Genomic DNA, 21,059 nt, shown 5'->3' with positions numbered 1-21,059 from the left:
CAGACGCTGTCATCGTCACAATTTGTATAAGCTTCTTAAAGGGTTAAGGCCAGAAAGTGAGTTGCACAAGCAGGCTGCCGCATATTAATTTGCCCAGTAACATGTTGCACAACGATGGCGAATTATATAAATTGCTTTCTGCAATTTTGTACTGGTATTGTTGAATTTATGAGAAATATGGACCGCAATATTTATCACATGTCCAGTGCCAACTTAAACGGTCTCTCTTTCTCTTCTCGGTTCAATCGCACATATAGAATAAATTGTATACCATTGTATAATAATCCAGAACTTAGCATAAATTTCAACCGGAGAACTGGACAAAGTTTTGCGGTGCATTTTGCACTTCTGGTGGGAGCATTAATTATGATAATATTTCTTGGACTTTAATAAGCATTTGGCATTCAAGGGACCCCTCAGATATGCAAACAGCTTGTCCTGGCTTGCCACTTGTCCTCCGCCCGCAGTCGACGCCACTTCACTGCATTGTCGGGTAATTACAATAAGACGCTCATAAGCTCATCGAAAAGTAGAGTGGCAAATGCAAGATGCAAATGGCAGAGGACCGGCAATCTCATTGTCTCGTTCGCATTAATTAACTGACAGATGGGAATGTCTGCTGGGGAAGTTGCCTTACTTTGTTGTCCTCTGCGGACGAGGCTCAAATAAGTCTCTGCCGTTTAAATACCCGAAAGTCTATAATTGTGAAAGCAAATGGGGTATGTTTGCTTTGTAAAGGGAAACTCAAATTGGGGCATAAATAATGCACATATTGTACTGATGACTTGAAAGTGAAAATTTAGCAGCTCTCATGTAAATAATTAAATTCGAAATTTATGTTACTAGTTTATTGATTGACTGGCAAAGCGACAAGAAAGGCAATTTCCTAGGAAATACCAATGACTTAATAATGCATATTTGAGTAAATAACATGAGTTATAAACATAATAACAACATGAGTTATGTATATAAACTCCATTATTATCCAAATACGGTAGCAAATGTTTTACGCTGTTATTAAATACCGCATTAAAGACTAGGAATCCCTGAGTTGCTTATCACTTTTGTTCTTACGTAAATAAATTCTTACAAATGTGGCTTACTTATATTTTGCTGCTGCAAACTGCAATGTTTTCACTTGGAAATATAACCACCAGTGATAAATATCCGGAGCCTACATATAGCCATCTAAGTACCTATCTAGTGTCTTTGCGCACTCGTACATATATACATACTCCTGGAGATAATCATTTCTGTACTGGCGTGATGCTGAGTAAGCGCCATGTTCTCACTTCGGCACATTGCATCACAGAGTGGGTAAATAATTTAATATATTTCTTATCTAATTTGGAATTTACTTAGTAAAAAAGGTATGATAATGAACACAAAACGAATTGTGGTAGCCCTTTGTGCGGCTCTTTTCCAAACTCCAGAGGCTGAAGAGTTTCTTGTGGAAATTCAGAATATGGTTGTCTATCCGTATTATCAGAGAAACGTTCGCGATGATTTGGCTGTAATTAAGCTGAGAAGAACTATTAAATTTGATGGCCTAAGATTGGCCCAAGTGATTATAGGAAATTCCCAACTAGAAGTGGGAAAAGATTGCAAGACCGTGGGTGGAAACTTTGGCATTAGAGTTGGTATTAATTGAATATAAGAATGGGTATAAATTCTAAATGAAAACCCTTAGAGGCAAAGATTTGGATCATTCCAAAGCATGTTATTTGTTGACGTTGAACTGCGACCAATTGAGGAGTGCCTGGATGTCAGGAGAGACCAAAGGGAGTCCCAGGCCGAAAGCGAAGATCTCATATGTGTAAGGTCCTTGGAAAATCGTGTCTGTACTACCGATTTTGGTGGCCCCCTATTCTGCGATGGTCAGCTCTATGGGATTGCTTTGGGCTTCGTTAATTGCTCTTCTCCGCATCCGGTTTTCTTCAGTTACGTGCCTTTTTATACCAGCTGGATGGACAAGATGATATCTCAGGGAGTGGAGCTGCAGCCATATCATAAATGGATATTTTCCCTGGCTTTCCTCATCTGTATTTTGGGCAACTTTCACCTGCGGCAGCAACTGGATATCTAAATCTCTCTGGAAAGGAAAAAGTGCCGGCCTCAAAGCTCCCGCCTGCGATTAATGGAAAATTGGGGAAAAGCCCTAGGAAACTTTCGCCTGCAATGCACCTGTGTGCCACGTGTGGCAAATGTCACGTTCACTTTTCCCCCAGAAAAAAACCGCATTGCCTTTCCTTTCAAATTTAACAACAATATTTTTGGTTATTGCCTAACACTTTTGCACCTTTGCATTAATCAAAACAAAAAGAAACTGCCGAAAAAAAGCTCAATAAATTTGTACAAAAAAATGATTGATAAAGGCCATAAATAATCCCAATAATAAATAGAAAATTGGTCAAGAAAAAAGTAAAAGGCAGCGACACGGCAATTTGATGTAACAACCAATCATTATTAATAGCCACGAAATGCTGGATAAAAATCAACCCGTAAAGGTAAAAAGAAATTGCACACACACGCGATAATGTTGGCTGAAAAGAAAAGCCAGAAGTTAACAATAACAAGTTTTGCGCTGAACTCTTGTTGCCCAACTCCCATTGACTTTGAGTTCAAGACTCGGATGGAAAGCCAGCCATAAATCAGTAATAATTATCTTTTTTGTTGCTCTGCAATTGCCCGAATGCAGGTAGCGGGTATCACAAAAGCTGATAAATCGATGCTGATAAATTGAAAATTACCAGCCAAGCGATATATAATGGCCGGGATGATAAGCTCACATATTGCATTCAATAAATGTACATGAACTCGTGCATGCCGCATTTGATTTTCCTTTTATAGTGCTGAAATTGCATACCAATTTGTGGTAGACAGCATCCCAGACATATGTGCTGGACTTGCTTTTTTCTTTCTCTTTTAAAATCAACAAGATGCTGATTGGGGCAATGGGATAAACTGGGAAAATCGTTTCCAAATCTAAAAGTAAAACATTCAAATGCATGGAGAGTAATGTCCTTTAAGGGTAATTAAAAATTAAGAGGATTAACCCATTTTGTTTCTTCAATAAGATGGGCTTATAAAAAATATTACAAAATGGTTAAATCTTTTTTGAAAATTTAATTTATATATATATGTTTATGAAGTCATGTTTATGATATGTCAATTCTTAATAAATTATAAAATTTCATAAACTTATAAATTATTTCCTCGTTTTTATCAAACATTTCAATCGTTATTCCACCGTATCCTGTGCAACTTTACACAACAGCCAACTAAAACTGTAGTTGAAAAATCAAAGTACCCAAACCACAAAATTCAAGTAAAAATCACGTTCCAGCCAAAAGACGCTAACGTGGCCAAAAAATAGGAAACAATAGCCACAACAGGCGGGCTAAGACGATGCACCGATATGGACTCCCAGACCATAGTTGATTTTTATTGGGAAGAGTGAGGGCATTAAATTAAATCTATTTGTACAATTTATAGAGGGGAAAAGTGAAGTGAAATGATTTCTATGGCCGCACACATGAGGTCAACAAAATAAAAGCACTTAAAGTTGGAGCAGAGTTTCCGCTGAGGCAAGACCACTGAACTGGACCAACGTTCCTCTGAAAACTGCAGACATGGCATCAAATAAAACATGGGGAACAACAGAGGAGGAGAATCCAGTCGGGATCTGTAAATCCAACCCAGAGGACGACGATGGTCCGGCGAAAATTTCGACGGCGAAAAAAAGCTAAATAAATAAATATCACCAGCAGGGGGAATGGATAAAAAATAGATTTGTGCTGTGAATAAACACATGGATATGGAGCGTATGTCGGGGCTAGAGGTGAACGCGTGAGCAAGTCATTCGCGATTCATGCCAAAAAAAGGTCTTATTTGTTTTATTTTGCCTAACACAATTAAAACTCACTTAATTATTCATTACTGTATAGGCACTAAACAACCTCCATGAATACAAATTTGTAATAATGGCTTATGACTAACATTGTTGTATTAGACAAACATTTTTAAAGCCTTCCAAAGTATTTTAGTTTGTCTCACCTCTTTTACAACTTAGACAATTAACTTTAATGTTAAAGTAAATATTTTTAAATTATCCGCATTGCAACATCCAAAGTTTACATCACGCGCTCATCTCTAGTCGATGCAACGTCTCGAATGCTGGCGTTTGTTTTCATAGCTGTGAATGTGACATTGTCCAACTTCAACTTCCACGTTTTCCCCTTTTTTATTCCACTTTTTCGGAACCCGAGCCACAGTTTGTTGCAATCCCCGTTTTTATTTGTGGGGGAAAGTGTGAAACGATTTTTGCTGACTCTGGATTCCGAACTGGACTCTGGAAATCCAAGCGGCAGCAAAACTTCTCGGCGGGATTTCAAGCGGCCCTTTTCAGACATCTAAGTGGTTTTATAGGGTCTACAAATTCCAATGAAACAAAAAGAATGGGCGTCACATAAAAATATCACAAGCAGCAAAAAGGAGTCTGCAAAAAAAAATCACTCACAACTCAATTGTCAAAAGTTAAGCGACATCTCATGGGGCGGTCGAAAAGTTTCGCATTACATGGCCAGCTGGCTGACCCGATTTTTAAAGTCGAATGCAAATGCTATTGTTTTTTCCGCACGTTTCCGGCTGACCAAACAAAACTTCACTCAGCCAGCCTGTCAGTCATCTAAAAGCCAAAAAGCGCAACGGCATCGAGCGGAGAAATCAATTCGCTTTTGGCCAGCTGCATTTCGAGGTTCTTTTACAGCTTCCCCTCTTTTTCACCTCTTATCCAAACCAACTTTAAAATTGCAGCTGGTTTCGGTGCCCCTCTCATATTTATGCTGCAATTTGCAATTTCGCGGCATTCATTTACAGAAATTAGTCGGCAATTTCCGAAATCGTTGGATGAAGATAGACGATAAATACAAATCAAGTACTCAGAGCTACCAATAAAGCTATCAAATCCTGGAAATATTGATTTTTCTCTTTAATATTAAATTTCAAAATACGTGCTTATGATAAAGTTTAAGCAACTATGATATCAAAAACGAATAAGAAACAAATTTGATTTAAAAATAAACTTCTCAATGAACTGTTTAATATAAGCCATTATTGCATTTGTTTCATCTTAAAAATCAATCGTAAACTAAATTAAAGCCCCCTCATACACGAAACCCAAGCACACATTTTAACTAAAATTAAATCGAAATCGTTTGTCAGAATCCGAATAATCCGGAGTCAAAATTTCATTAGAAATTAGCCTTCTCTGACATATTTGCATCGCCTAACCGACAAAGCCAAAGTCAGGCAAACAAACAAACAAATAAGGCGAAAGCTCCACTTCTGCTCAAACGTTTAATGCCAAACTTAGAAAATTACTCAAATGTCTTAATTGGCAAATAGTAAATGCTTAAAAAGAATCGCAAGCAACTGCAGTTGGGAGAACTTTTCGTAAAACTTTTTCAACTGCGGCAATGGGAGTGGGAAAACATTTCCACACAAAACCGAGATGAACAAAAACAAAAAGCAAACGAATAACTTAATTGAAACTTAATGAGAAAATGCAGCCGCATTGTTTGCACTGGCAAATGAAAAAAACAAGCTGAGATCTCCGGGCATGCGATGCGTATCTTAAAGATGCAAACGTGCAGGTGTCTGTCTGCTAAATGCGACAGTCATTTGCCTGATTGCCGAGACATTAGGACATCGTGTCGAGTGTTGCATGGAACGTGCCGTTTTATTTGTTTTTTTCTGGAGAAACACAAAGACTCGGGTTATGCGATACCAGATACTAGATACCTAAGCAAATTACACAACAACCCCAACATAATCGCCTCTTTTGTTTTTATATTTATCTTGCAGATGCGCTCACCTGGGCCCAAGTGAATGTGGAACCCAACACAGCGCTCCTCAACCAAGGAGATCGCACCGAGCTGCTCTGCCGCTATGGAAGAGCCATCAACTACTGCCGCATCGAGATCCCCGGCGAGCCGAAGGTCCTCAACTTGTCGCCGGAGTGGAGCAAGACCCCCGGATTCGCGTACTTCGGAGGCGGTCTTACGGCCGGACACTGCGGCGTCAGCATCGAGCGGGTGAAGGCCAGCAACAATGGCCAGGTCAAGTGCAGTCTGGGCGTCGAGGGAGAGGAGCTGGAGGGCGTCATCGACCTGGTGGTGGCAAGTAAGTATAAAAATAATATATAGAAAAGGTACTCAAATTAACCCACAAGTTTGCAATATTTATCTAATAAATATCTATCAAACTATTGAAACATCTTAAAATTTGCTAAATAAGCTTCAAGATAAAAAAAATAAAAGGTTAAAAACTTTAAGAATACAGTCCTTAAGTTTTATTAAAGATAAAGGAAAACATACTTATTTTTTGGGTCAATCAGTAGTCTATTTCAACGTAATAAATTAAAAGATTGATTTGGTTCAGCTTAGATATTTTTCAAATAAGAGCAAAGGTATAAAATAAAATCAGCTAAAATTTTAAACAAATATAATGTTTGTTTAATGGTTGTTTTATTAATAATTAACATTACAGTAAATACTAATCTTGCAATTCTTAAATTGGTTTTCTGTTTTATCTCACTTTTAAATATATTTTAGAACCATCTTTAAATTATAGTAGAATTACAAATTATAAATGCTAAAATGTTCCATAAATTTAATTAACTTTATTCGGAGTTGATTTTATTAGTACTCTGCTAAAGAATTGTTGGCTAGGACTCTTAAAACCAAACTTTACGGTCCCCAAATTTACCAATGTTTTTTGCTTCCAATTTTCCAGTGCGTCCCGAACAGCCCATTATCGAGCTGCTGTCGAAGCCAAATCGCGAGGGCTACTTTAACGAGGGAACTGAATTCAACGCGCGCTGCAGCGTTAGCAAGGGTCGCCCGCCGGCGAATATCACGTGGTACATCGACAACATGCCGGCCAACAAGCGCACCACTCCCCTGGAGTACCTCACCACCACCGATAACAATGTGGAGCTCACAACCACCGTGGGGGAAATCCAGTGGCATTTGTCGGCCGAGGACAGCAACCGGAAACTGGTCTGCCGCTCACACCACCAAACCGATCGCGAAAGTCTTCCTCCGCAAGAGGCCGCCTACATCATCAATGTGCGATGTAAGTTCTGAAGGATAATTAACTCATAATTTAAGGAATTTTTAAGTTTATACATACGAAAATTTAATCAAAATACTATCACACAATTAAAAGGCGAAATAAGCTTAGAAATGGCTTGAATGAATATTGTACTAACATCCTTTCAAAGCCCAAATCTAAATTTATATATATAAGGTACCAACATTGGTACTTTTAGAATCTAAAATCTCAAAAATTCTAATCTTAAACCGATATCGTATGGACTTTCGATTAAAAAAGATTTTGTGTGTTGCACAGAAACCTCTTCCAATTAACTTACAACCTAGTTCGTCTTGATTTTTGTTTGAAATTAGGATGGAAAACATTTTTATAGCACCGCGACATTTCTTTCTATTCATTTTTAATCTAATCAATTATTTTCCCCCAGATGCCCCCGTCCACCAGCCAGATGCCGCCGTGTACGGCCTGTATCTCGAGCACACTGCCATTGTGAACATCACAATCCGAGCCAGTCCGCAGCCCAAGATCGAATGGAGCATCGATGGAGCGGTTGTGGGTCAGGGTCGCACCGACGGACGCTATTCGGCATATGAACCCCAGTATCTGGGCAACGATGAGTACAATGTGACTCTGGCCATCGCCGGTCTGACTCTGGAGGATACCACGAAAATCTACAATCTGAGGGCCAGCAATGAACTGGGACTGACGGACTACAAGGTGCGAATCAGTTCGTCGAGCAAACCGCCCAGCAGCAGCCTGGATGTGGCCGCAATTGTTGGCATTGTGGTTGCCGTTGCCGTTTTGGTCCTGGTTGTTCTACTGATTGTGTTTGCACGAGCCACTGGCCGATGGTGTTTTGGCGGTAAGTCGAAAATGTTTTTTTTTAAATCTCCATACACACATTATTGCTTATTTCGTGGATGAAACATCGTCATTAGCTTCTCAGCCACATGAAAAACAACAACAACATCATCATCATCATGATCATCCACCACCAGCCACTATTGTCTCATCATCAGCTATGCTAACAATAATTTCTGGCTTTACCACTCAACTCCACCAACATCACTACCACCACCACCCCCCTTATTTCCCCATCCACAACTCATCCTGCAATTCATATATGTACTCGGGTTTTTGGGGCCTGTGGGCTGGGCTCTTCTGCCACAAGCCGTTGTTAACTTTCGACACATTGTGCGGCTTTTAAATTTTAATTAGCGTTAACCTAGCAGAAAGAGCAGCTAAAGGGGCGGATGAACGCAGCAGCCCTAGAAAACTCATCTAATTAAAAAAAAATTCACTTGACTTTGCCGTCGGAGTTTTTGTGGAAAAATATTCTTGCAAAAGTATGTGGTAGGGCCAAAAATTGAAATATGGAACATATGAAAGAGAAAATGAAAAAAAGTATAACTATTTAAAAACATACAAATATGGAAATGTTAAACTTAAAATTTCACTGAACTCCCAGCCAACTTATAAATCATGTAAAAACAAATAAAATGTGCAATAAAATGCGAAGTTGGTCTAACAAAATCTGTATGCTACATGAATCTTAAAAAATCTTAACGCCGGTTTTAATTGAAGACTATTTACCCTTAAAAACCGAAACAAATCCAACCCAACTAAAAATAAAAATTTAATTTAATTAGTTACCTAAGATTAACAAAACAATTGTACAACTCTCTGAGAAAAAGTGTCTACAAATGACAACAACAAGAAGAGCTAACATTAAAATCAAAAATTGGTTGCTAAAAATTTGCCAAAAAAAGTCCAAAATATTTTTAATAATGTGTTATTTGCTTATAATGTTTAATATTTGAAAAAAATTGTATTTCTATGTTTCTTTATGCTTTCTGTACTTTCTGCTTAATAAGCTTCTTGGTAAATGGACTAACTTCAACTTTAATATGGAATTTTGGTATCTTCGAGATCGAAATCTTCTCTCCCTTTCTCTCCAACTCTCTCTACCTCTCTCTCTCTCTCTGCACACAAAGCTAAATGTTAGTTCTTGTTGTTGTCGTTTTTACAGGCGCCACTCTAAACACGGACATCGGTCCCGATTCCGAGGCCCAGATCCACCCGGAATTCAATGACGACGAAGAGCTGGATGGTCGCGATAATGGCGATGAGCATATCGATACCACCCAGCAATCGGAGGAGGCCACGCCCCCCGTTACCGATAAATTGGAGGCGCAAAAGAAGGCGGACCTGAAGAAAAGTGCGGCAGCCACAGCGGCAGCGGTTATAGCCGCTGGAAATGGCAGCCAGCACAATTTAAATGGCCTCGAGGCTCCCAAGCCGCCAAATACTTCCGTTTAAGCCACCCACCATTTCCCAGTAAATGGGCGTGGCTCTTGGCCAGTTAGCTGTGTGCCCCATTTGCTAAAAGCAAAAGGGAAAAGAAACAAAAATAACGAATAACTATATATCTCCTTACCACACTTTTGCTCTCAAATATTTGCTCTCTCATAAAAAATAATATTAATGAAAAAATCTCAAAAAGCGCACAACAAAAAATATTATATACATATATAATTTTACTATAAAGAAAACAAAATCAACACCTTACCTTAGGCCAAATATTCTTAAGTGACCAATTTTTTGTGTATCGCGATTTTCGCAATCCTAAAATTTTCCTACGTCCTACTCGAATACATCTAAAACAAAACATATATTATGAATAATAAATCAAAAATGTCCAATTTATTGTATTATATTTTGTCCAGCAATATTGATTTTCATCCATGTATTTATTTAAGCTATAAGAGCTGCCAGCATTTTGCATTTTCTAATTATTATTTTGTGTCGATTGGCAAATCAATCAATTAAAACTTGGCAAGCATAACAAATTAGAAAATTAAACATGCCTATGATTTATTTTAATTAGTTATCCGCTTCACACTTATGTTTTTTCTGTTCTTTTGTAATTTTAGTAAAAAGAAAAAAATAAACAAAAACAAGAAAAATATAAAAATGTAAGGTTACACCCTTTTCGTGTTTGATGTGGCAGAAAGTAGGCTGATGATGATGTTGTTAGTTGGGGCACCTGTTCGTATACCATTAATCATGACTATCATTTTTATTCAGTATGCAAATGATTCTGCAATTATTGTAAATGTTTTAAAATAATTTTTATATTTTTCTCACACAGGTAAATCAATTAAGACGCCCACAAACGAAACGTAAGTACAGTGAACTCTCCCATCAGCCTAACAAATGTCAAAATAAGTTCAGAAAAGTGCAAAAAAAATGGGGCCAGGCCATATATACATAAATAATAGCTATGGATCCACAACTAACCCATCGACGGTATATGGTTTGCTTAAATTTGTTTAATTTTCAAAGCCATTAATCTGTTATCCATTACTTTAATATTGCGTAGTTCGGATGTGTTTTTGTTTGTCTACTTGCATGTGTCTCTTGAGTGGCTTTAATTTTCGTACTTACATTAACCGTATATCAAAAAAGCAATCATCTCTAGTAATAGAAGCAGCTCATTGTCATCCTAGGTTAGTTCATAGTCCTTTTATAGTACAAAACTTGAACTTAAGCACACTCATACACATAAACACACAACCCACACAGTTTATTGCTAAAGTCTCGTGTTTCGTCTTGTATTTGAAAAGTCCTGAAAACTGAAATTCTAAATTCTAATTCCATAAAAGCAAAATCAGTTTTGTTATCACGCTGTCACACACACACACACACCATACACATGTTATACACTCCTGAACTTTCACATTAAAACGCTCGCTAGTCGCTCTGCCACGCCCACTTTGCTCGCTCGCCCGCCCACCAGAAAATGATGAAGTCCCTGTCTCGCTCTGTCTCTTTCTCTTACCCTCTGAAAATCATAAAGCTCTCTTGCTCTGTCTCACGCATCTACTAAAATGTCAAAAATGTCGCTGTCCCAGTCATTCAACAAAAAAATAAAAACTAGAAGCAAACAACTGCATAGAACAAAAAACAAAAACTCATAGTGTTAAAGCCACTTTGCTAATGCATCACAAAAATAATATAATAAAAAAAACAAACCTCAACCACAAAAAGAAACGAAAACAAACTCCTTGCTATGTTTTGTCTTCTTATTCTACTACTTTCATATGGACAACAAACAACGCCCACAACCCAACGAAAACCACTGAATGTGTGATGAACCCACAAATTTTCAAACCACTAAAAACAAATTGAAATATTAAATTTATATTTTAATGGGAATTAAAAAAAAATATTTTTAACTTAAATTGAAAAAAATCTAAACAAAAAACGTTTGAAAACTTGACGAAAATGTCAATTGATACGATTTCTAACATTAAACATATCTTGAAATTAAAAAAATCTTCAATTAAATAAAAAAAATTTAATTTGACAAAAAATAATTAAAAAATATAATAAAAAAACGGAAGCAGCCAGAATGATAAGCAAATCGAATTGGAAACCCAGCCGAACCATGGTCAAAATGTGGCACTTTTGGAGACCCCCAATGGTATTACCCTGTTGGGCGCTAATAAATTGCGAGAGGCCAATGGAAATGGCCAGGATCGTCTGTCGGTGGAAAGGCGCCATCACGATGAAGATGATAGCTTTGAATATGGCACGGATCGTGAGAGCAGTGTTTATAATCCCACCACAAGACCCCTGAAAAGTATTCTGATGAGTCAGGCGGCAGGACGTTATTCCCGGAACTCTATCAGCGAAAAGGAAGATGGCAATGAGAATGCTGATCTGCTGCAGAAGGGAAATCAACTGGGAATCCCCGAATCGCGTTTTTCGCGCTGGCTGCCCAAGGATCAACGCGAGCTGATCGAAAAGCAGGCGATGTTACTTTCGGGAAGGGGCAAGTCCATGGCGCCAGCAACACCACCAAAACCGCAGAGACCCCAGATCGCAGATGCAACAAATACGGCAAATTTAACGAATTCTACGACGACGACAACACCGACGACGCCAAAGTTGCCACAGGAAACGGAAATCTGAGCGTGTGCACGTGTGTGTGTGCGCGTGTGGCATTCATATTTATTTATTTCTCCTTTTTTGGGTACAGGAAACGCGCAGCACGATTAGGGACGGAGCAGTTTTGCGGCAATCGGGAAGTTTTAGGGAGCGCAGGCATAAGTCTCAACTACATTTCAAGAATTTAATTTGAAGGATAACAGTTCATTTCGATTTAATTAAATAAACCAAACGTTAAATACAATTCACATTGCAATAAAAGTTTCCAAATATCAAGCAAATTTCTTGTGACTTTGAATTAAATGAAAAACTTTTACTCGGCTTTGGAAATAAATTAAAATTTTAATAAAATTCAATAAAACATTTTAAAATTAAAAGAGCTTTTTAAGTTGTTATCCAGTTTGTTAGATGCACCCAATAAATCTAAGTTCGCCCGTCGCAAAACTGACTCCAAATTGGGCTCTAAGCTTTGTATTAACTCACAAAAGTTTATTCTTCTACACAATGAAAAACAAACATTAAAACCTATAAACAAATCGACAAAAACTGATTCATTTCATAGAGATTGAAGCCGGCATGAAATTAAGTTATTATCGAATACGTATAATCGAAAGAGTTTGCATGGCAAGCATGAAGCGAAAGATCATTGTTTTACATCAATATTTATTGTAGTCACTGTAGAACAAAAATCATCAAAAGAGATATAAGCGCATCAAGAAAGTGTTCAACTTAAACGGCGCACACTGTACTTTAAGAGCGAAAATAAAATTCCTTTTGTTTTCTATGATTATGTTCGAGTTACTTTAAGTTCTGTTCGAGTGCAGAGAACTTAATATTAACCAATTTAATAATATATTATTATGTAATAATAAACTGTAGTTAGGTACTTTTGATACAATTTCTTTTTCCTTTATTATTTTTTACAAAACGTATGTTTAATATTTAATTAACAACAATAAATATTGTTAAAATTGAGATGAGTTTTCTTTTTGGATTTATTTAGTTTGTGAATGCCTAAATATGTGTGTGTGTGAAAGGCGATTTTTGAAAAGGATTTCATTATGTAAAGGAAATTTCTAACAATGCAGCATATCAAAGAGGAAATTCCCCGTACAATTTAGAGTTTTCCATAACAAAAGCAGCATCATTAAAATACGAAAGCAACATTTCATGCAATAAACATTTCATATATTCATATATGAGGGACTAACACGCCACGGCAAAAACCTATACAAATACAAGCACGAACACATAGACACGGCACACACTGTTAGGAAAATATATCCAGCAAATACTTGTTGAGCTGGCCCAGACAGCAGGCAGACATTCAAATGAGCCAAAAATATTTATAGAATATAGATGAAACTCATTTCAGCCAAGCGAAAGCAATTTACTTGGTCAGCCCACGTAAAACGAAGGTTAAAGTGGGGGCAAAATTGGGTTAAATTAAATTGGTCCATAAAAGGTCAGATGCAAATTAAATATTCCATATGGCATTAACTACGGGTTTAAGGTGAAGACTAGGATTTTAAATTAAAACCCTTGTTTAAGCATATTATATACAATAAATATTAAAAAAAATTTTAATTTAAATTCAGGTTGGTTTTTAAAACGTTAGAGACTTACAAAATTTTAATTCAAACTTTAAGAACAACTAAGCCACAATAATTGTAAATCATTATAAAAGTTTCTTACTTTTATAAATTTTAGGAAAACTGTTAATATTCTTAGCTTTTTTCAAATAAAATAAATTTAAAACTTTTTCTAGTTAAATGTATTTTAGAATATAAGGGCTATAGGTTATTTTCAAAGTACAATTCGGAATGAAATGAGATTAAAAACTTCTTCCCTCGAATATTTGCTTTTCCTAACACAATTTGGGTTTTAATGGTGCCACACACGAACAACAATAACAATTACGCAATTACGAAAACACAAATTCTTAAGCCCACTAACAACCGCCAGATAGGACACACTTAATAGCGCAGAAAGCTGCCAAAACAAGACTTCTAACCACAAGACTAACCCCGAACACTCTTATGGCCATCTTTTGTTAACTTATTTTTTTGGGAAGAAAATTCGCACAGCAGCAATTATTTTGACACAGTAATAAGTAGCAAAAAAACATTAAAAAAAAAAAACAAATAGCAAACAGCAAAAATCTCTCATACAAAAATCAAAATCATGAACCCATCCAAAAACCTCCCAACAATTTTACAACCGACAAGCAGCAGCGACACCGAAAGCGCCGATATAAAAGCCACATCATCAACGGCCACCGCCACAACGACGATGGGCGGAGTGGGCGTGTCGGCCGAGGAGGAGGAAACCGTTAACGAACAGGAGAACACACAGCAGCAACAACAACAACAACAGCAGCAGAAGAAGGCCAAGAGATTGCCGGCTTTTGCCGCCGCAATTTTAAAGCGTTTCAACGAAAAGGATTCAAGGAAGTACAAGGATAACCAGGAGTCGATGAATATTGTGGAGGGAAGCGAACAGGAGAATCCAGCAGGCAACAATGCCATCGATGGCAATGACAATGAACCAAAGGTATTGAAAAATGTCCCAGACACCGACCTTTTCTCTTTCCATCTTCTCTGTCTTTTCCTGAGCACACAGAAAAAATATCATTAAAAATGTTCAGATAAACAATATATATCACATTGAATTCCCAAGGTATCTTTATAAAAGAAGATACTTTTTGGAATATCAATTTTTGTAATATTTTTATATAATTCACAAAATATCTTAATCTAAATATATAAGGTTAGTTTGATTCTAGTTAAAGAAAAATATGATAAATAGAAAATCCTATTTCTTTAAAAAATTAAATTAGATCGTTGCATTCCAAGATAAGTGTTGCAAAATAAACACAAGCAAAGGTGTTCCAATGTATTGAACAATAAATTTTATACTAAAAATCGTTGGGAAAAACTTGTTAAATGTTTCTGAATAGAGTTCCCAATCTGTTTCAATATATTTACCATTGACAAGATCAAAGCAACTCAAATTTTCGATGGTCAAATTATAGTCACACATTTTTTTTCCGTGAGTATTATCCTTAAGTGTGCGTGTGTTTGAGTGCGAGCTGTATTTACCTTTTAACTTAGCATAGCTATTTTATATTTAGACGCAAGCAAACTGCAAAATTCTGTTTTTTATAATTTCCTTTTTGCTATTATCACAAATTTTCTTCAACGTTTTCTTTGCCATTTTCTGCTCTTTCCGTTTAAAAAAACCAACCGCATGCAAAATAAAATCCGTTGTTGTATAACTTTTGTATATATACGCAAATAAAGGCTATAGTTTGGCAAAGCACCTCACCAGTGTGGACATTTAAGTAAAGCAAAGCAAAAGAAAAGGTATTAAAAATTTCCCTTATGAAAATCCTAAAATCTAATATCTCTTTTCAAAGATTCTTTGATATGAACAAATACTTACAAAAACATTTATTATCTTTTCCAAAAAAAAACCTAGCAAGACAAACAACTCGTCTATGCTGAACTTGTACTAAAACCAGCCAATGAGACAACAACAGCAGCAACACCAGCACCAACAACAGCAACAACACCTGAAGGAACTGGCGTCGGGGTTAAAAGTTCAACGGAATACGCCGAAATAGTGTACGTGCAAAAGGGAGGCGAAAGCAAAAAATAATCTATCCCAACTAAAAAAACACCCTGGGAGGCTGACACAAATAAAACATAAAACTGGATGCACAAAAATTAAGGAGCAGCAACGTAAACAAAAACCCAGTGCAGCATAAACATAAACTTTACATTGATATTAAGTATGCAGAAAAAAATAAGAATAAAATGTCTTAAGTGGTTTTTCAAAAACTTCTTGAATGTGTGTACTAAAATCTAATGAAATGTGAAACTAAAAACATAAAAGCAAAAAAATAAACTTATACAACGTAAACTTAATTCTCCGCACAGAAATCTTGACACAGGACACGCTCCCCAATATGTACCCCTCCTCCCTCAGCCCACACATTAAATCAAATTTACAACATGATAAAAAACGAAAGAGAACCTTAAAAAAGCTAAAAGAATATTTGCAAAACAAACTATATATAAATAAAATTTACATAAACATAGGCAAGAGAAAAAAAGCATTTGAAAATCTCAATTATTTACATAAATGTCTCGCATTTAAGCTAAATGTAAATTTAAGACAAGATGCAACACAACAAAAAATACAAACTATGCAAAATTAAGTAAACTTATTTAGACGAACCTTAAATTATTTTTACGCAAACATTTTTGTACACATCGCCGTTTTGAATATGCAAAATTAGTATTCTAACAATTTAGGCAGCCAGAAAAAAGCATTTAACAAAATAATACAAAAATTCGATAGAGAACAATTTACCGAACATCTCTTGCAACTAAAAGTATTCTATCATAATTAATTTTGTTTTTTTTCTCTTAACGATATCCATCCATTTTCCATACAACTGGCAATTAATGTTATTATTTAAAACCATTTTAACAATTACGTATTAATTGATAATTGAATAAGTTAAGTGCATAAATTAATTACAATGTACTTTCATGATGATGATTGATTTTTGTATTTTGTAAGTTATAATTTGTATAAAGTTAAGCTGAACAAGAAACTTTTTTGAATAAAATTCTTTACCATATGACGTGAGTTTATTTTTCAATCCAATTAACAATTAAATTTGCAAACAAAAATAATCAAGATAAGTATAGCCTTTTCAGCCGTTTCAGGTAAAAGCAGGGAGAAATTCGAGCATACAAAAAAATGTAATCTGACGATTATTTGCGATTTAATAATTAACAGCAAAAATATAAATCAAAAAGACAACAACAAAGGAAAGAACAATGAAGATAAGTCGATTTTCCGATACGGAAATGGCTAGATTGACCCGCCTGGTGATTCTGATAAAGATTATATATATTCTTTATTGGGTCAGATATGTGCCCTTCACCTCTGCAAGGATATAAAAAAAATATAAAAAATATCAAAATAATTTCAAATCAATTTTGAGTGCTTCTACCCATTATCCGCTTCAAAGGAAATTGTTATTGAATTCTGCTTGCCTAATTAAGAGCTACGGAATATCTTGCCGCCAGCAAAAGTCAAAGGGGTATGCTAACATTCTGATTGGTTAATGAAATATCAAATTCACGACAACTAAACGCAAATTGCAGTTGAGGCTGCCGGCGAAATGTTGCCATCCTTGTTTTGCCTTTTGTTGCATCGAGAATCTCAACACGACAACGTCAATTACACTAAATAATAGCACACTTCTGATGCGATCTGAAACAGCAAGAACGATAATCATGTCGCATTATTCATAGCCGCAGTATCATTTATATATTTTGGCTAATACCAAAAAAAAGAAAAAATAATAATATTAAAATATGGCAAAGTTTTGCAGTTGACTTGGCTTTGTCTGCTGGCAGATTTTGGTATCTGGCTGTGGCTGCTTGTCAGTCAGTCAGTCAGTCAACTGCTCGGTACTGGGGCTCCCTCAACTTTTTCTGACATTTCAATTTATAAAGCTCAAAATCTGCGCGTTACCCGAAGCGTCGCATTTTACATTAGACAAAAACAGAGCGAATCTCGTATATTTTATTTTCGCCAGTTCTAGGGGGCTTCTTTTTTTTGCAGAGTCCGCCGCGACAGCTTAAAAGTAAAATACAATTTTGCAGTTTTTTTCCTTTGTTCCATGCCCAAGGCAGTACATTGAAATTGACTAGAGGGGGACCGAATAAAATGAAACTTTCAAGGCTAGTACAATGCACTTTCAACAAAATGGCAGATTGGGCACTATTACATGCATATATGTAAAGATGGGAAAAAATAGGATAAATATCTTCAATCGTAAGTATAAACTTATAATAAGCTCCTAAGCTTATATTTTTTATTTCGTTTCAACAATTTGATATTCTCTTAATAATTTGAGTACAATCGAAATCAAATATTGTTTTTAAAAGAAGAAATCAAATTAATTTTCTTCCAATATACATTTTTCATTGGATATATTTTAATAAACTTTAATTGCAGGAAGAAAAATTATCTTCTGTTTTACTCATAATATCTAGTCAAAACTTTTATGAGATGTATGCATAATGCTGAATTCAATTTCAGATCAGGTAATTTTGGCTACCTGTAATCTGTATCCCGGCCACAAGGCATTTTGTAAATTACGTAATCAGGCTTAGGAATTCGCGACGCATTAATTTCGCTTAATTAGTTTGCCATCGCAATCGGCTGACTAGAATCCAGGTTTGAATTGTAGGCCACGTTCTCCGCCTCTAATTGCATATTAATAAACAATGTCACAGGCATTGATTCAATTACCAGTTAACCTACAGCCGCCCATAAATATGCATGCAGCGTCAGTTTATTGTCCACTAACTAACCGAATGCGACCAACTCCTTCAACTCTGGAACCTGGCGTTGCAGTTTTCCTCAATCTGCATACTGCTAGTGCAAAGTTTTCAAATTTGAGTAACAATAATGGCAACAACAACAGTCATTAGATAAACAAACAAAACTTGTGAGGAGAAAGGAAAATACAAAGTCAAATATGATTCAAACAAAAATTCAGAAATCATGGGACGTGTAAACTATGGTAACAACAGAGCTCTGTTGAGGAAACAACAAAATCCCCAAAAATATGCAACACAAAAGTTGATACTCAACATCTGCACTTCTTCTTGTATCAGATGTTGTTATACCTTTTAGTTGGCAACGGGGCGGATACGAAATGTGAGAATGTTATTCGAAAAATTGTGAAGTAGCTTAAATTATTTTATTGAAATTTGATAAATATATATAAAAAAATGTCAATGACTGAGTTTCAAAAGCTCATATTTTTTATTTTCTATACAATGGTTTTTACTCGCAAAATTAAGCAATAATTTTTTGATTTCACTCGGAAATAATTTTTTTACATTTAACGATTTTTTCCTATTTATACAAATATATTTTTGGTATTACATAAAACATAAGACAGCATAATTTGCAGCTCTTGCTTAGTCTAAGATGTAAACAATTACAGGAAATTTAGAGATTTCCTTCCAATGTAATTAAATCTTAGAAATTACTTAACTGATTTTTTATCATATAAGTAAAATTAGGCCTTAAAAAGGAAGATACAAAAACTTACGTTTCATTTTTATCTTTTAGCAACATCAATGATAAATAACATTTTCCCGTTTTTAACAATTTCTTTATTTTTTTGTTTCACTTTACAACCATTCAATTGAATTCAATGAGCCTGTAAATAATCCCATTTCTTTTAAAGCTTTTCAAAGAACAGCTGTTCTAGTAAATCCTTATCAGTAGCTTACAGTCCACAAAAACTTTCTCTTTGCTGAATATAGAGAAAGCTAAAGAGAAAATTCAAGAGAAATTGTGGATGCTAAGCTTTCCCCGATGATTTCTCTTAGTTTTAAAGCTCTTAAGAGAACTTCAGAAAATTCCGAAGTTCTTAAAGGCTTAAAGTGAGTGAATCGAGCTACAAAAAAAACTAAACCATTTGGACAATTGTGACAATTACTGTGGCAGGCACACAAAATTGGATAAGCTCTTAAAATTCTCTATAGCTTTGCTAAGAGCAAGTCCCAAATTGACAAAAAAAAAAAATGAAAGAGATATTAAGCCAGAGAAATGTGAAACCCATAAAGGAACTGTGCCACTTGAGTAGTCAACAAGCTTTTGGCAGTGTCCTTCATAATTTGCACTGGTTGCCATTTATACGCCAGCAACAGGTCTGATTTAGAAATTCCCTTTCCTCCACAACCAGATATACATCAATATAAAAACTTTCGAAAAAATAACCCTTTGCCACCAATGTAAATTAGGTAAACTTTTAGGTCTTTTTTTTGCAACTCTCCTGCAATTACGCTTGATTGCCACGAAAATGCGTGAATTCAAATACTTGAAATACAGGAAAATAAGACAGCGGAAGAAGGGAATGCAAAAAAATAGCTCACATAAAAAAACAGCAAAAAATCAACAAACTTTTATTCTTCTGGCTCTCAAAGGGCAACAGGGCGCATACTTAATTATAATTCGAGCTGTTTATTTTCCGCTTTCCCACTCACTCTATCTTGAACAAAATTGTGGTTTCAGTAAAAGCAAAATAAAAGAAGTGCTTTGTATAAGGGACACAATTAATTACTGTTTGGCAAAAAAAACGCCAAAGGAAAGTCAAGAAACAGTCGTCCACCAACTGTGCAACAAGTTTAACTTTTCTGGCAAGTTTGGTCAGTGCAAATGTATTATATATATGTAAATTCTTGCGAAAAAAAAGGGCAGACAACAAAATTGTTGGGAAAAGTATCAAATAAACTTTGGCTTTTTTGCGCCAGCACCTGGCCAAGTGAGAATGAGAGTGATGAATTTGATTGAAGAACTTGTTGCCACCAAAAGGTCCTTATTCGGGTGGGTGTCCATTTTTGGTATTAATATTTAATATGGGGGAAGTACACTTTCATATTTACTTCAAGTTTTAGGCCAGTATTTGTTTGGCTCTTAATTTGTGGGTTTTAATAACAAAACGAGGTTCAATCTTTATTTTCAATTGCTTAATTGTCGAAGTGCAATTTAGAATTTAATAACATGTGTATATGTTAGATGTATAGATGAACTCTATATAATTTGATATAGGACTATTCAATAAAATTAGAAGTATCATTTCACCCGGTTAATTACATATGAATTTTTGGACTTCCCACAAAAGTTACCACTGAAACCGAATCCACTTTATTTCGCATAATCCGAGGGCATCGTTCAACTCGACTGACACTTTCGTTAGCCATTCGGAAAAACCCTTTCCCATTTCGCTCCCTTTGTATGTCGCCTACTCATTTCATGGCACATTAAATATTTATACCCAAAAATGTTTGACCCGCATCGAGTCACCGCATATTTGTGGTTTTTGGGTATTTTTTTTACGAATTTGTTGTTGTTTTTTCATTACATATGTGCGTTATAATATTCGC

General features: G+C 35.7%; 2 protein-coding genes across 7 annotated transcripts in view; both read left to right on the top strand.

The window, feature by feature from the left end:
* LOC108048175 (fasciclin-3) overlaps positions 1–16,723 on the top strand; it is an 80,963-nt gene extending 64,240 nt beyond the window's left edge. Inside the window, exons 2-8 of one of the 6 annotated variants that reach the window (XM_044459637.1) lie at positions 5,866–6,183; positions 6,796–7,137; positions 7,544–7,978; positions 10,268–10,298; positions 14,301–14,622; positions 15,372–15,434; positions 15,550–15,651. In XM_044459637.1, the coding sequence (XP_044315572.1) occupies positions 5,866–6,183; positions 6,796–7,137; positions 7,544–7,978; positions 10,268–10,298; positions 14,301–14,622; positions 15,372–15,416 (1,493 nt within the window). In that variant the 3' untranslated portion in view covers positions 15,417–15,434; positions 15,550–15,651. Of the gene's footprint in view, positions 1–5,865; positions 6,184–6,795; positions 7,138–7,543; positions 7,979–9,145; positions 10,096–10,267; positions 10,299–11,525; positions 12,968–14,300; positions 14,623–15,371; positions 15,435–15,549 lie in introns of those variants that run through there. The other 5 variants (XM_044459636.1, XM_044459638.1, XM_044459640.1 and 2 more) reach the window with 5 other exon arrangements.
* Positions 892–3,098, top strand: LOC108048176 (kallikrein-1). The gene is made up of 3 exons (XM_017128689.2): positions 892–1,313; positions 1,363–1,636; positions 1,691–3,098. The coding sequence occupies exons 1-3, from the start codon at positions 1,093–1,095 to the stop codon at positions 2,084–2,086; spliced, it is 891 nt and encodes a 296-aa protein (XP_016984178.2). The 5' UTR covers positions 892–1,092; the 3' UTR covers positions 2,087–3,098.
* Positions 16,724–21,059: the final 4,336 nt, after the last annotated feature.

Source organism: Drosophila rhopaloa, unplaced genomic scaffold, assembly GCF_018152115.1.
Source record: "Drosophila rhopaloa isolate 14029-0021.01 unplaced genomic scaffold, ASM1815211v1 contig_2, whole genome shotgun sequence".
NCBI classification, from domain to species: Eukaryota; Metazoa; Arthropoda; class Insecta; order Diptera; family Drosophilidae; genus Drosophila; species Drosophila rhopaloa.
The sequence above is the reverse complement of the archived record's forward strand: the minus strand, read 5'-3'. Positions and strand labels throughout refer to the sequence as shown.